This window comes from Buteo buteo, chromosome 28 (assembly GCF_964188355.1).
Source record: "Buteo buteo chromosome 28, bButBut1.hap1.1, whole genome shotgun sequence".
Taxonomy (NCBI): Eukaryota; Metazoa; Chordata; class Aves; order Accipitriformes; family Accipitridae; genus Buteo; species Buteo buteo.
The window spans coordinates 3,618,256-3,630,764 of NC_134198.1; the positions used below are offsets into that span (position 1 = coordinate 3,618,256).

The 12,509-nt window shown below is 40.1% G+C and overlaps 1 protein-coding gene across 2 annotated transcripts in view; it reads right to left on the reverse strand.

Moving 5' to 3' along the window:
• Positions 1 to 4,457: 4,457 nt before the first annotated feature.
• TMEM117 (transmembrane protein 117) overlaps positions 4,458 to 12,509 on the reverse strand; it is a 222,478-nt gene continuing 214,426 nt past the window's right edge. Inside the window, exon 8 of one of the 2 annotated variants that reach the window (XM_075059097.1) lies at positions 4,458 to 7,438. In XM_075059097.1, coding sequence (XP_074915198.1) covers positions 6,798 to 7,438 — 641 coding nt within the window. In that variant the 3' untranslated portion in view covers positions 4,458 to 6,797. The remainder of the gene's footprint in view (positions 7,439 to 12,509) is intronic. The other variant, XM_075059096.1, reaches the window with a different exon arrangement.

Below are 12,509 nucleotides of genomic sequence, written 5' to 3' on the forward strand. Positions count from 1 at the left end.
TGCAAATTGAAGAGATAATTGACTTCTTCAATATGCAAATACAGTACCAGGCAATAAACAGATACCAGTTACATCAGTGTGAAATATAATTACAATTAACTTCAGCATCACAAAGACACTGTCTTGATTTTCTTCAATGTTTGCATGCCATTTTCTGCTTTCAGTTACGCCCGTGTAGCATCTAGTGAGAGCTGGTGTGGATTCACTCCCAGAGGGCAGAGCGTACCTGACCCGAGCCATGCTCACGTCCTGATAGCTTTGGCTTCACACTGTGTCACTTGTCACGGTTTGCACATAGTCTGATCATTTCCACTTATTACTACTGGGAATCTCTTCTGGAGACTTCTACCAGTGGCAACATTTATGCAGCGATACTGAGAAGGTTTGGGGACAAGGTGCTCTGGGAGGTTGTGCAGTCTCCATCCTTCGATATTTTCAAGACCTGCAAAGATAAGGCACTGAGCAACCTGGTTTGAGCTCAGAGCTGACCCGGATTTGTGCAAGAGCTTGGCTAGAAATCCCTTCCAGCCTGAATTATCCTATGAACCTACGATAGTGGAGGTAAGGAGAGAGGAAAGGAAGAGCCTGAATGGAAACTGCAGAATGATTTTGAGGAGGTTGAGAATCAAAGAGATTTAAATAGTGGGAAAAGGAAGGAAAGGATCCCATGGGAAAAAGAAACAATGAAAAAAATCAGTTGATAGCTGAGGAAATGTTCTGATCCATCTCAAACTGCCTCTCTGAAAGCTGGCAAAGAGGAGGGAGCAAAGAAGCAGCCAGTATTGACTTTTTAGAAACAAATACTGCATTTCAATTTTGACTACTGTGACTCCGTTCTGCTTGTCTTTCTCATTTCCCTGACACTAGGTAGGATTTTCACCACAGCCAGCCACACCGACAGTACTTGTCTGTCTGAAGAGAAGAAAGGAGCCTGCTCTTTCTTAAAATCCCCAGCCTTGAAGCTATGCCAGGCAGGACACACCAGGGCTCTGTGCACGAGCAGGCTGAAAGTCCCTTTTCCCCAGGAACTGAAGAGCTAGGATGAAGGCAGGCTTGAGGAAAACATCTATTACGTTCACGTGGCTCATGTCTCCTTTGAATGTAGCTGAGAGGAAAGCAGATTACCTGCAATAGGAGAGACAGGGCTCTGGTTGTTTTAAGGAAGTTACACACAGTTATGCATCTTCTCGAATAAATACATCAATTCATAAAAAATAACTGTCTGTAAACACTCCCTTGTAGTGCTCCACGGAGGGACCTGGTTAGAAGGACCCAAAACCTTTCTGGATGTACTAGACAGTATTGCAATGAACCATGCTCACACTAGATCTGTCCCTAGATTGTGACAGAGCCTTAGGAAAGGTACCTGTTGCTGCTTTGGCAGAATCTCCTTGGCTGAGCAGAGCCTGTGTACAGATGGTACTGCATCAATAACAGCAATTATGGGCCTTCGGTGGGTGATTTGCGGTTTAGGTCACCAACAATAAAAATTTATTGGAAATAAAAACAGAAGAATGAAACAGACTTTAGGGGGAAAAGAAAAAAAAAGAAAAAAGGAAGAGAAGAAGGAATTCAACATGCAGAGAAGTGCTCCAGATGTCACAAAGCAGCATGAGACCCAGGTCTATAACATGCCTGCAGGAATCAGATAAGCCGCTCTTCTGCAGACCCCAATTGCTACACATCAAAGGAAAAACATGAGATGAGAAGTATCTCTGTGACTGTGCTGCTGCCGTAACGTGTATTTCTGAAAGGATTTGATGCTACTTCACTCCTTTTTGCAAGGCAGCTGGATTCATGCTTTTCCTCTCTCCAATAACAAGTTTGCTGTGGAGAGTACCAGCCTCCTGGGGTTTCTCCTTCCTAAGTTTCTTCCCTAATTCCCATTCAGAAAACTACCCCCCCTTCCCCCAAACAGTGAAAAGCCGCTGACATCTCCTGTGCAGAGGAAGTGTTAGGAGGGAAATAAGATGGTGTTAAAACCCAGTCACCCAGAAGAGCTACTCACCCAGAAGTTATCTGGAAGCTGAGAACTGTGAGCATTTGGGAACAGGGACTCGCTGCTGCTGTTTGAATATCTGCAGGGGTTGGAAAGGATTTCTAGTGATGTGCTGTCTCTCTATTTGTCCCCCCGTGTTTCTATGAAACAGGACTTCCATTTATATTGACTTGCCTCTGAAATGGTCACATAAGTCGTTCTTCATCACCTCAAGGCGGTGGAACCCACAGACCAGACTTCCTCCTTTTGCCTGTCCTTGGTTGTCCTACTTGGAGTCGGTATATTAGGCATCGCCATGACATGCTGCATCACATTCAGGGAGCCCAGGCTCCCCACAGGACATTTTTGAGTGCACAGGGAAATGAGCAACCCCTTTGTCATTTGTGACTTAGAAGGGACGCACCGGAGAGACTGTATGGTAGAAGAGCGGGTCGGTCTGGTGTTTGCAGTGGCATTTCTGTTGATAAAGGGACAGCAACTGCTGGTTAATGAATATAGTTTGAACCTTCACACGTCACTGTCCGTAATCCCAAGCACAGGGTCACTCTAACATCTGATAAATCTGTGTTTTGTCTATATCCTGCACCAGGCACCTACCAGTGAATCAACTTTATGTTCTTATTCACAGTTTGGACTGTCTAATTTTTATGATTCTTGTAATCTGCTCAAAGTTTAAGCTGGTTACTTTAAAATGCAACCTAAAAAGCTGAAACACTCTGCTTGCAGGACCATAACTACTTCAACTTTATGGCCTGAGCTAAAAAGTCCTCCCCCACTGAGCTCCTCCTAGGAGGTTGTTAAAATTAAGGACAGCGTATTAAAAATCTGTTACATCTTTTACTAGTGAGTCATAACCTGTTCACTTGTGGGAAAATGAGCTTGCCCGTGTAGTAAGTATCTGAATTGCTGCCTTTCCAGTCTTTGAGAGGTGTCTGCTCTTTGTTTCCAGGTGGTTGTCACCACGGAGGCTATTCACCGCAGGAAAAGCGACAATTTAACACATACTATAATACAGTGCAGTAGCCCAGAGTATGACGATACTAGCTGGAGAGGACAGAAATCTTTTAAAACAGAACAAATTTACTTTTTGCATAAATTAGACAAAAACATAATTTGGGGAAGCAGATAGTGCAATTAAATACTATTTTTCAGCTTTATATTTTCTAGGCAATAGAAGTGGAGGCAGAGGAGATGAAGCAACCTGGAGTAACTCACTCATGGGGCAATGTAGAATAAAGAGGGCAGTAGTAAATCATCTGCTTGAGAGACTCAGCAGTTTCCCCCAACAGAAACAACTTATCTCTAGGCTCCTAACACACATAGACATCTTACACAGTTGGATTTCAGACATACATATATACTTCATAAGCATTAATGTTATATTTAAGGTACTTTCTACAAACATTCTTACCTTCTATTTGCTCCATGTCATGTTCATCTCGGCAAAGGTAATTGTTGAGGATGCTAAGGCAATTTATAGGCACGTGTGGGCTCATAAATCTTACATGCTTATCCTAGAGATGACTCTTCTATGTATGCTATTTTAGGCAGTATCTATCATCCATCACTGTGCAGTGTATCTATGGTAAAAAAAGAACTATTGTACCAAATCTGATCTCTGGCAAAGGAGACACAGGCCAGCCCTGTAGTGATAGCAGCTGCTAGATGGTTTATTATAGAGGGCAGAATGGAGACTTGTGACGTGTGTGAAAAAATTGTCACTTCCTCAAGTTTCTCCCCTTCTACGGATTCTTCAACTTCTTCAGGAAAAGAAAAAAAAACTAAAGAATTTGCATAATAGGCTTTCAGGGAAAGGTCAACCATCCATACCAAGGTCCCAGTGATGGGTACTAGACTAGAAAGCATTTCAGAGTGTTCTGAGTTAGTGAAGCATTTCACAGTATTAATAATGAACAACATTGAAAACAATGAATGTGCTTGGAGGAGGAATATTTCCATTTCGGGTAACCAATTTTAGGCCTCCTACTTAGCCACCCAGTCTCCCATTGACCCTTCTACAGTCCACAGAGGAAGACAAGTTGCTTCAGGAGAAGACCGAGGATGACTCTGCATTAGTAGCTCAGCTCAGGGATGCAGTTTAGACTGTGCCCAATTACACGGTCTCTGCGCATGACCGAGATTTGTCCAAAACGTACTCCGGCCCCTCTCATGCATTCAGTCCACGAGGACCAGACAAGAGCTAAACTGAAGTAAACCCCTGAAATGCACAAACTGGGGGTACTGGGTCTTCAGCACCAACTGTTTCGCTCCACAAACCCATTCCGGCTGAGTCGCGCTACTTAACTAAGGCAGGGATAAATGACTAAGGTACCGAACCACCTTTAGGGTGTTCGGCTCCCAAGTCTCTGCCTGCTTCAGAAGGAGCTTAGGGTAAGCCTAGCCACCTAACTCAGGCTGCTCAGCACTGGAAGTGGAGAGTGGAAATACTCCTCTCTTCTCCCAGCTGTGCCTGTGTTTACAAATGAGACTCCCACACAACCGAGGAGCCCTTCCTCTTTTAATTAAATTGATGAGTTGACCATGGTGAGTGGCTACACTGAATCTTTTAACTTCTTCTGAATTCACAATATAAGCAGTCTCTCTGCTTGACCATTAATTTAAATACTCATGCAAAATCTAGGATTACTTGATGCTTTTCTCTCTTTCATGCAGGCTTATAATGACTTTAAAAGCATTAACTCAATGTGAGGTCACAGAATTATTTTAGCTGCGGATCAGTTGCTTAATAACAGTTTTCTCAGAGTCGTGTAATCATGCAGGCTGTAAGGCTCAAGTAATTCTTTCATTTTCTGCCTACATATTAATGGCTTGAACCACTCCTATGCACAAAAAGGAGAAATGAGTTTTCAGTACTTGGGTTTACAGTGTCCAAAACATACAGAGAAGCATGTATCTGCAAAATTAACCAGCTATTTCTGTAACTACTCAAGAAATCAAATGTTATTTGAAAGTCAAACATCAATATAGTCACCTCTTATGTAGTACAAGCAGGATCTCACAACGTTTTACCATTAGTTATTAATGGCTTGTCTTTGACTATATCTTAAGTCAATTAAATAAGTTTATAGACTGCAGTGGGCAAAGGCTAATAGATTTATTTTTAGTCATAATTTTTAATGGATAAAAATTTAGTATGATTATAAAGTGAACTTTCTCCTGATTAAATATTAAGTGTTCCATACGCAAAATATTTGATTTTGACATTACTGTGATACTGCCTGTCTTTCTTAGTGTCAGAAATATTTATGATTTTAAGAAGGACAATGCACGGGTAGAATGTTTTAAAAAATTGCAAAACTAACAGAATATGTTCCTGCCTCATAATAAACAATTGTTGAATGATGTTTATTAAAATTGGCTCTCAAGTGACAGTTAATAAATGCATAGTTCTATTATGCATGCTAAATTCAACATTCCGAAAACTTAAAAGCAGATAGATCAAAACAACGGAGATAAAAAAGTCACAAAGACAAAATACAGCAACACCAGTAAATGACAGGGAAATAATTCAGACTTAAAAATGACTTCTTATTTAGTAACTTGTAACAAGAATTTATAGAACTAAATCAGAGGCAAATCAGAGTCTTTCTGATGTTTTAGATATGCAGTTTCTCTAGTGCATGTAGTTTGATCAGACAGCAGAGGAATTCATATTACAAAGTCCCCTTCAAAAAAGCAAAAAACCCAGTATCTCTATGTTTCTGCTTCCAGGTTACACTTATTCATGGATAATGAATGAAGGGGGAAAAAAGGGTACAATAAAATTCAATTATTAATCTATTTTAATTAAAACCCCTAAACCTTTCTTCAGTATTTGGAGAAGTTAGTCTGTCTATATGTGGTGTGTTTCTACGTATATTTCACGTATGCCCAGACCGTATCTGCACTGAACCGCACGAACACTGGATTTAATGGGCTTTGTGTCCTTTACCGTAATCACTCCATTGGCTCTTTGATGTTGCATAGGTTTGGCGTGATGATGGAAAGAGTTGCTTTGACCATGTATTTTCACCTCTGTTTCGAAAAGGTGAAGGGCAAAACTTTTAATCAAGGAGCAGTTTATCTTTAATTAGGAAAAATATAATTAGGCATTATCACCTAATTGCTATTACTGATGGAGAAAGTCATATTTTCGCAAGTAGTGACCCATGCTGTATTATCACTCCACTGTTTACCGCATAATGAATCTGTATTTGTGTTTGGCAGCTAGCCAGCAAAAATTAAAAGGTAATCAACATGCTTCTCTGCAGTCCGGTCATCAAAGTCATTGGCTTCACAGATCAGTAAATAACAAAGTCAAGTTGTGATGTCCTAACAGAAACCCTTCTTTAGGAATAACTATATTTATCTCCTCTGTCAAGACATCAAATGATACTTGAAATAACCATATACAAAAAGCTTTGCAAAACAGATTAGAAGAACTGTGCTATACATCTGGTGTTGAGTTAAAAAACAGTTTAATGTCTCAAGGCACCACCACGGTAGAATTTTATACCTGCAAGTAATCATCTAATACACTATTATACAGTTAAGGTAATGTATTAATAAATAGCTTGTGCAATTTTGGGAAGCAATCTATAAAGGAATGTTAGATATACAGTAGGCACGTACTATAATACAAATAAAAAACAAAATTCCTAGAAAAAGCATGCTGAGCACCTTTTGGTATAGGTTGAGTTTCTTATTCTAAACACTATGTAAATCTTAACTTACAAAAGGTAAAACTGAAATCTTATAGTAACTGCTTATTTAAACTGATTTTCCTGGGTATTTGCCTCTATGTCACAGGATTACTCTTAGGGACAGAGGACTCTGGTACTGGCTGTAAAGGGCTATCTTGTTCATTCAGTTGTGCATTCAAGTTTTCAGAAGTTAGGAGAGAAGAATTAAAAACTATTTCACTTAAGTCTGATTTTATGGATACAAGATGTGGCTCTTGAAAACTTAATGGTTCTTCTACTAACACCTGTGTGTTTTCTCGTGTCATCCCCATATCTGACGGTGACTTTCGTTTCATTCTTGTGTATGATTTGTCTAAATTCTCCATGCCTTGGTCAGTTTTCTGAAATCGCCCAAAGAACCAGATGAAGAAACCGAACAAAGCAAAAGCCAACAAACTTGGAATAAAAGCCAGGCATTTGACATCAAGGCTAGAGCCTGTGAATCTGCTGTGCAAGAACATGTCTCCTTCGGCATAGGTCCGGTTGGTCAACGGGTTAGTGTTATTGGATCTCCACTCCCAAGATAACTTAGTTCTGTTAAGGTCTTTCAAGCTTTCCAAGTCCTTCACTGTGTAGATCTTCTGGCCGGGACCGATATATTGACCATATTCATGAGGTTTGTAAAATATTTGGTTCTTCCACATATTCAGATCCAAGATTAAAACAAGGAAGATAATTCCATAGTTAAACCATTTGCCTGTTTGGAAAAAGAAAGTTCTGTCATCTGAAATATCCTTTTTAGAAGCAGTACAAATGCAGCCATACGTAAAAGCTACTCAGAGAAAAAAAAAAAATCCCTTTTTTATTAATCTGTAAAGCAAAGTTGTAGAAAGATTTCCACCATAGTCAGATTTATGCTGAATATCCCCTAATATTTCACAATTAGGTCTGGGCTCATAATAAAATAATTTTGTAACACAAGCACAGCAGTATATCAATTGAACTCACACTGCAGTTTGTAGGTGACCTGTTGATTAGACCACTAGGTGATGTGGTATAGATCAATAAAACCTAAAAAAGCATTAATTCCAGGGCTTAAAAAATATTCACACGGAAATCTTCCATGAAAAGGCCATATTTGATAGAACTGTTTATATGCCAGGAATGACTGAAGTGACTGAAGTTTTGGGGGTTGGTAATTATGTAAATGTTAAGAGTATACACATATATTGTTTGATATACCGACCATGGTGCACAGACGTATTCAGGTGGGGGCAACTGGGTAAACTGTGATTTAGAGATATTACACCCTCGAGAAATAGCAAGGGCTGACTGTAGTCTTGGGAGGCTAGTCAGCTTAGCTTTTCCTGTAGTCTGTGTAGTGAGAAACTCCTCCAAGGAGTGACTCATAGTGTAACATTAAGCTCCTGCAATACTGGAGGAGGAAACCTTTCTCCTTTTATTATTTAAAATTGCTCTTTTGCATGCTTCCTCCAGGCATCCAAAAGGCGTTAAAGATAACTTATGCAATTGCAAAGCTGGCTCTGCTTTGAGTAGGGTGTTGGAACAGATGAACTCCAGTTGTCCTTCTAACCTAAATTATTCTATCAATACACAAAAGAAATTATACTATTGTCATAGTCAAAGTATCTCTTACACTCTAGCCGAACATATGTTAAAATCTCACCTGTGCCTTGATGACCCATCAAATCTACATGTCAGCATTATGTGAAAGGACATTCATGGAGGAATGTTCCTGCTGGTGATGAACGATATTGGTCTATACTGGAATCATATTTAAGTATGTCTCAAGTGAAAAAGAAAATGAATGTATCAGAGTATTATCAAATTGTTTATGCCGTTGGTTTGTAAAGAATAAATGGATTCCAGTTCCTGAAAGTCTGTGTGTTCAAATTGTATGACCAGAATGCTCCAGGAGGGTAAGGAGGGTAACCCCTTGTATTGCAACAATTGTGTTTAATTGTCCTCTTCGGTCTAGATTATACTTAGACTGAAGATGAACAAGAATGTTCATTCTCTTGTGTTATTGCCACTACCCAGAAATCAAACTGCACTGAAAAGACCTTGCAGCCAATCCTGTTCACATAATTCCTGAATAACTCCTCTATCTTTTTTTCTGGGTTTTCATCAATATTATAATTGACCTGTTAAAGAAAATTAAGCTTTTAGAAGATTATCACCACATTTTATAATACTTAAGCTTCTTAAAACAACACCAAGACACTGAAAATGATGTTAAAATATGAAATACCACAACAAACAATACAATATAGCTTGATGCTGTTTCCTGCGGATTCTTGCCCTGTATTTCATGTGCTTCTCTCCATCAGAATAACCCTAGCTTCCCCATCACGTATGACCTTTCAACAGACAGAGACAGAATATATCTTGCATAGTGTGTGCTGACGGGCTGGCTGGGACACACATACTCACTGATCAATTGGCTGCTGTCAAATAGAATATAATGGCTGACTTCTCCCTGCCTGTTCCTCAGCTGGGCACTAACTTAGATGATTCTCCTTTACCTAACCACCATTTTTTAGGACACAATGATAATGTCACTGTGTTTTGGATTCCCACCCTCTGAAAAATGTTTTTGAAACTGGCCGTGGGTTCAAAAGTTATTTGATGCTGAGTTTTGGATAGAGAGAGAGTGAGACCAACCCACACAGAGCACATGGTCACATAATTCTCATTTCCTTAGGAAAACAGGCTAAATACAAATTACAATGAAACAAATATTAGAACCATTATCTGTTTATCTATGGCCAGTTTGAGAGAAAACATGATTTACTGTACTCTGAACTTCCTTTCTCTGTTATGGTTGTTCACTTGCACACTTTTTGAGAAAATAATTTGTCATCAAATATTACTCTGTGTTTCAACCAGAAAGCAACCCCTTGCTGCATTGTCCCAAAGTTAATTCTTTAAGTCATATTCTTTTCCCAGGAAAACGCATCATAAGCCCATCCAAAAAAACCCTTCGACTTCTTTTGTTATTGACTTCATCAAAATATTATCTGTGGTACTTTGTGATTCTGCAGAGGCAAGATAGGTGACTTTCCAGAGGGATCTCCCAGACCCTAGGGATGGTAGGAAGGGGAAAAACCCATGTAGGACCGGTATTTCTCTTTCCCTCCAGCTAGACACAGCAAGACTGAAGGTGTGTAGGGAGAAAACAGACAATTGAAAGATCAAAATACGAAGCATAATGAAATGGGGACATTTTTGAGACAGCCTTTATAAAGGCCGAAATACACTCTTATGGTTTTCCGGATTGTAGGTTTCAGGTATGACTGACAAAGGAAACTTAGACACTGTGATGCTGAGCCACGACCTGCCTCCTCCTTAGGCATGATGGCACCCAGCAGATTTCACATCAATCACCCCTGTGACCTCATAGTCCTGAATGGGACATTTGTAGAGCAAGACACCTAAGGAGTAAGACTTGAGATCCAGCCTGCTCCTGGTGAAGAAACTGACTCAGAAGCTAGCAGAAAACACGAAAAATGCTGAATAGAGGTAGGCAGGTGCTTGATCTTAGGCTTCATGTAGCATCTATCCTACCCTGTGGTTTCATAATTGTGAATCTCTTCTAAGATGGATCTATCTAAAAAAGGTTCCACCCCTCTTATGTTAAGAATTTGAGTGCTCACCTGATCTAAGAGAGAGATGCATTTCAATTATTCCTGTTTCATGAGAAGCATGAACTTGAAACTCCTTCACTCAGCTCCGAGACGGAGTTAGGCAGGCAGGAGCACAGTGTGGACGATAAAGGGTGCTTAGACAAACAGCTTAGATGCAGACATCCCAGTTAACCAAGATGAATCGCAACCTGTACGTCTAAGTGGCAGCTTGTTGCCTGAGATCTGCCTCTGTTCTATAGTGGATCTTCTCACAACTCCTTAAATTTCTCATTTCTAGACAATTTTTCCATCCTCTGTATCACTGTCATGCTCAATGAGCTCTACCATTTTTCCCTTTCTTTTGAAAACTGTTGTCACCACAACCAAACACTGTATTTGAGTAACAGTCTCACCATAACAATATATGAACACAATGACATCTTCCTGCTCCTACTCAGTATTCCCTGTAGCCGAGGGCTGCGTTAATCTCCCTAGACACAAAATGACTGGGAGTTAGTGCTGTCTTGGCTACTAACAGAAAGTATTTGCCTCTTTTCAGAATACAGTGTCCTCTGCTGTCTATCCCTCTTCCAAGACATGTACTTTACTGCTGTACTGGCAGGCGTGATAGCCAAAGAAGTGCAGTTTCCCAAGCAATCCTTCTAGATCACTGATGAATGTGTTGAAGCAAACTGAACCAAGAGATCTGACAGCCTCCACTCACAAACATCTATTTGATGATAATTTCCCATGACAAGTAATTTTTGAGACTTATTATACTGACCAACCTTTAACATTATACACGTGTATAATCTATGTATATGAAATGATTGTCTACCACAATTTCATTTTAGCATAATGCTTTTTATAGCAAATTTTAAGTTATACATCAAGCTTATATAGGAAATAAGCTCAGTAAATTTGAAGTCACTCCTGACCTCTCACCTTGTGCATAAACAAGCTCAAGTTTATGGGGTCAGAACAAATACATTATGAAGCTATAGATATTAATTTTCTTTAAAAACATATTTATAGTTTGTTGTACAGTTATAACTTCTTCAACTTTCATTCCAGATGTAAAGTGGTAAGGGCAAATGGAGCCCCATGCTATGAAGTCATTTAATTTGCCTCTTAACCAATTTCTGTAGGATCAGTACCACTATTGCTCGAGGGTTGGCTCTACTCCAGTGAGATCTGTGTGGCCAAGAATACAGGCATATACCTGGCACTATTTAGCCCTTCTTGGAGCAGGTGGATTTTTCACAGAGACAATTTGAAATGGAAGATGTAGTAAGATCCGCTCTCAAGACTGGAAGGCTAGTCAATCATTTCAGCAAACTGCAAAGAATTATACCAAGACTCTTCAATGAAGTTACGATGAAGAAAATCAGGTGGTAAAATAGGCTGTGTCATTCAGCCATGTACTACCTAAAAAAGGCCTTGTTAATAACTGGCTTTCACAGCGCTGATGTCCTTACGTGCTACACATGACATTTAGACAGTCAGGAATCTGGTTTGGTGTATTTGGAAATGTGGTGCAATATTGAAATTTGGTGTAATAATGATCCCCAAAAAGAAAAATTTGAGGTATGTAGCTAGCCAAGAGCATGCACTGGGTGTCCTTGTGAGGCTGTGATGCAAATGTGAAACCTTTTTCTAGGCATCGTAGCCTACAACCACTACTTGGGGATGAAAACTCGATTCCTATTTTCTGAGAAAGCGTGGCTGTTGAGGACGATTGTACCTCCATGGCTAGGGCACTCACCAGAAGCGAAGCCTTGACCCTAGAACAACCTCTGCTGATGGCGGTTGGGACCTGCATCGCAGGTCCATGCTCTGAACACCAGCCTATGTGGGACTCTGCTTAGAAACACTCTCCCCTCCCTGCTGAAGCCGAACTGTGCTCGGCACGTGAATGCCAGGGGCCTTCTCATGGTGAAAGAAGTGTGGATTTGTCTTTTTCCTTTTTCCAGAAAGGTACCTATTTTCACCAGCTGAACAAGATGCTTGGGCAGTGGTCATTTTTAAAGAGGCTGATAAGTTCTATAAGAGGTTCAGCAACCAGACCACAATCCCACGTGCAACTGATTTACTGGGCAATTGAGGCAGATCCCACACGTCCAAATATTCCAAACCGGCTACTGATTCTGGAGCATTTTTATTTTTGTATGTCCACTCTGT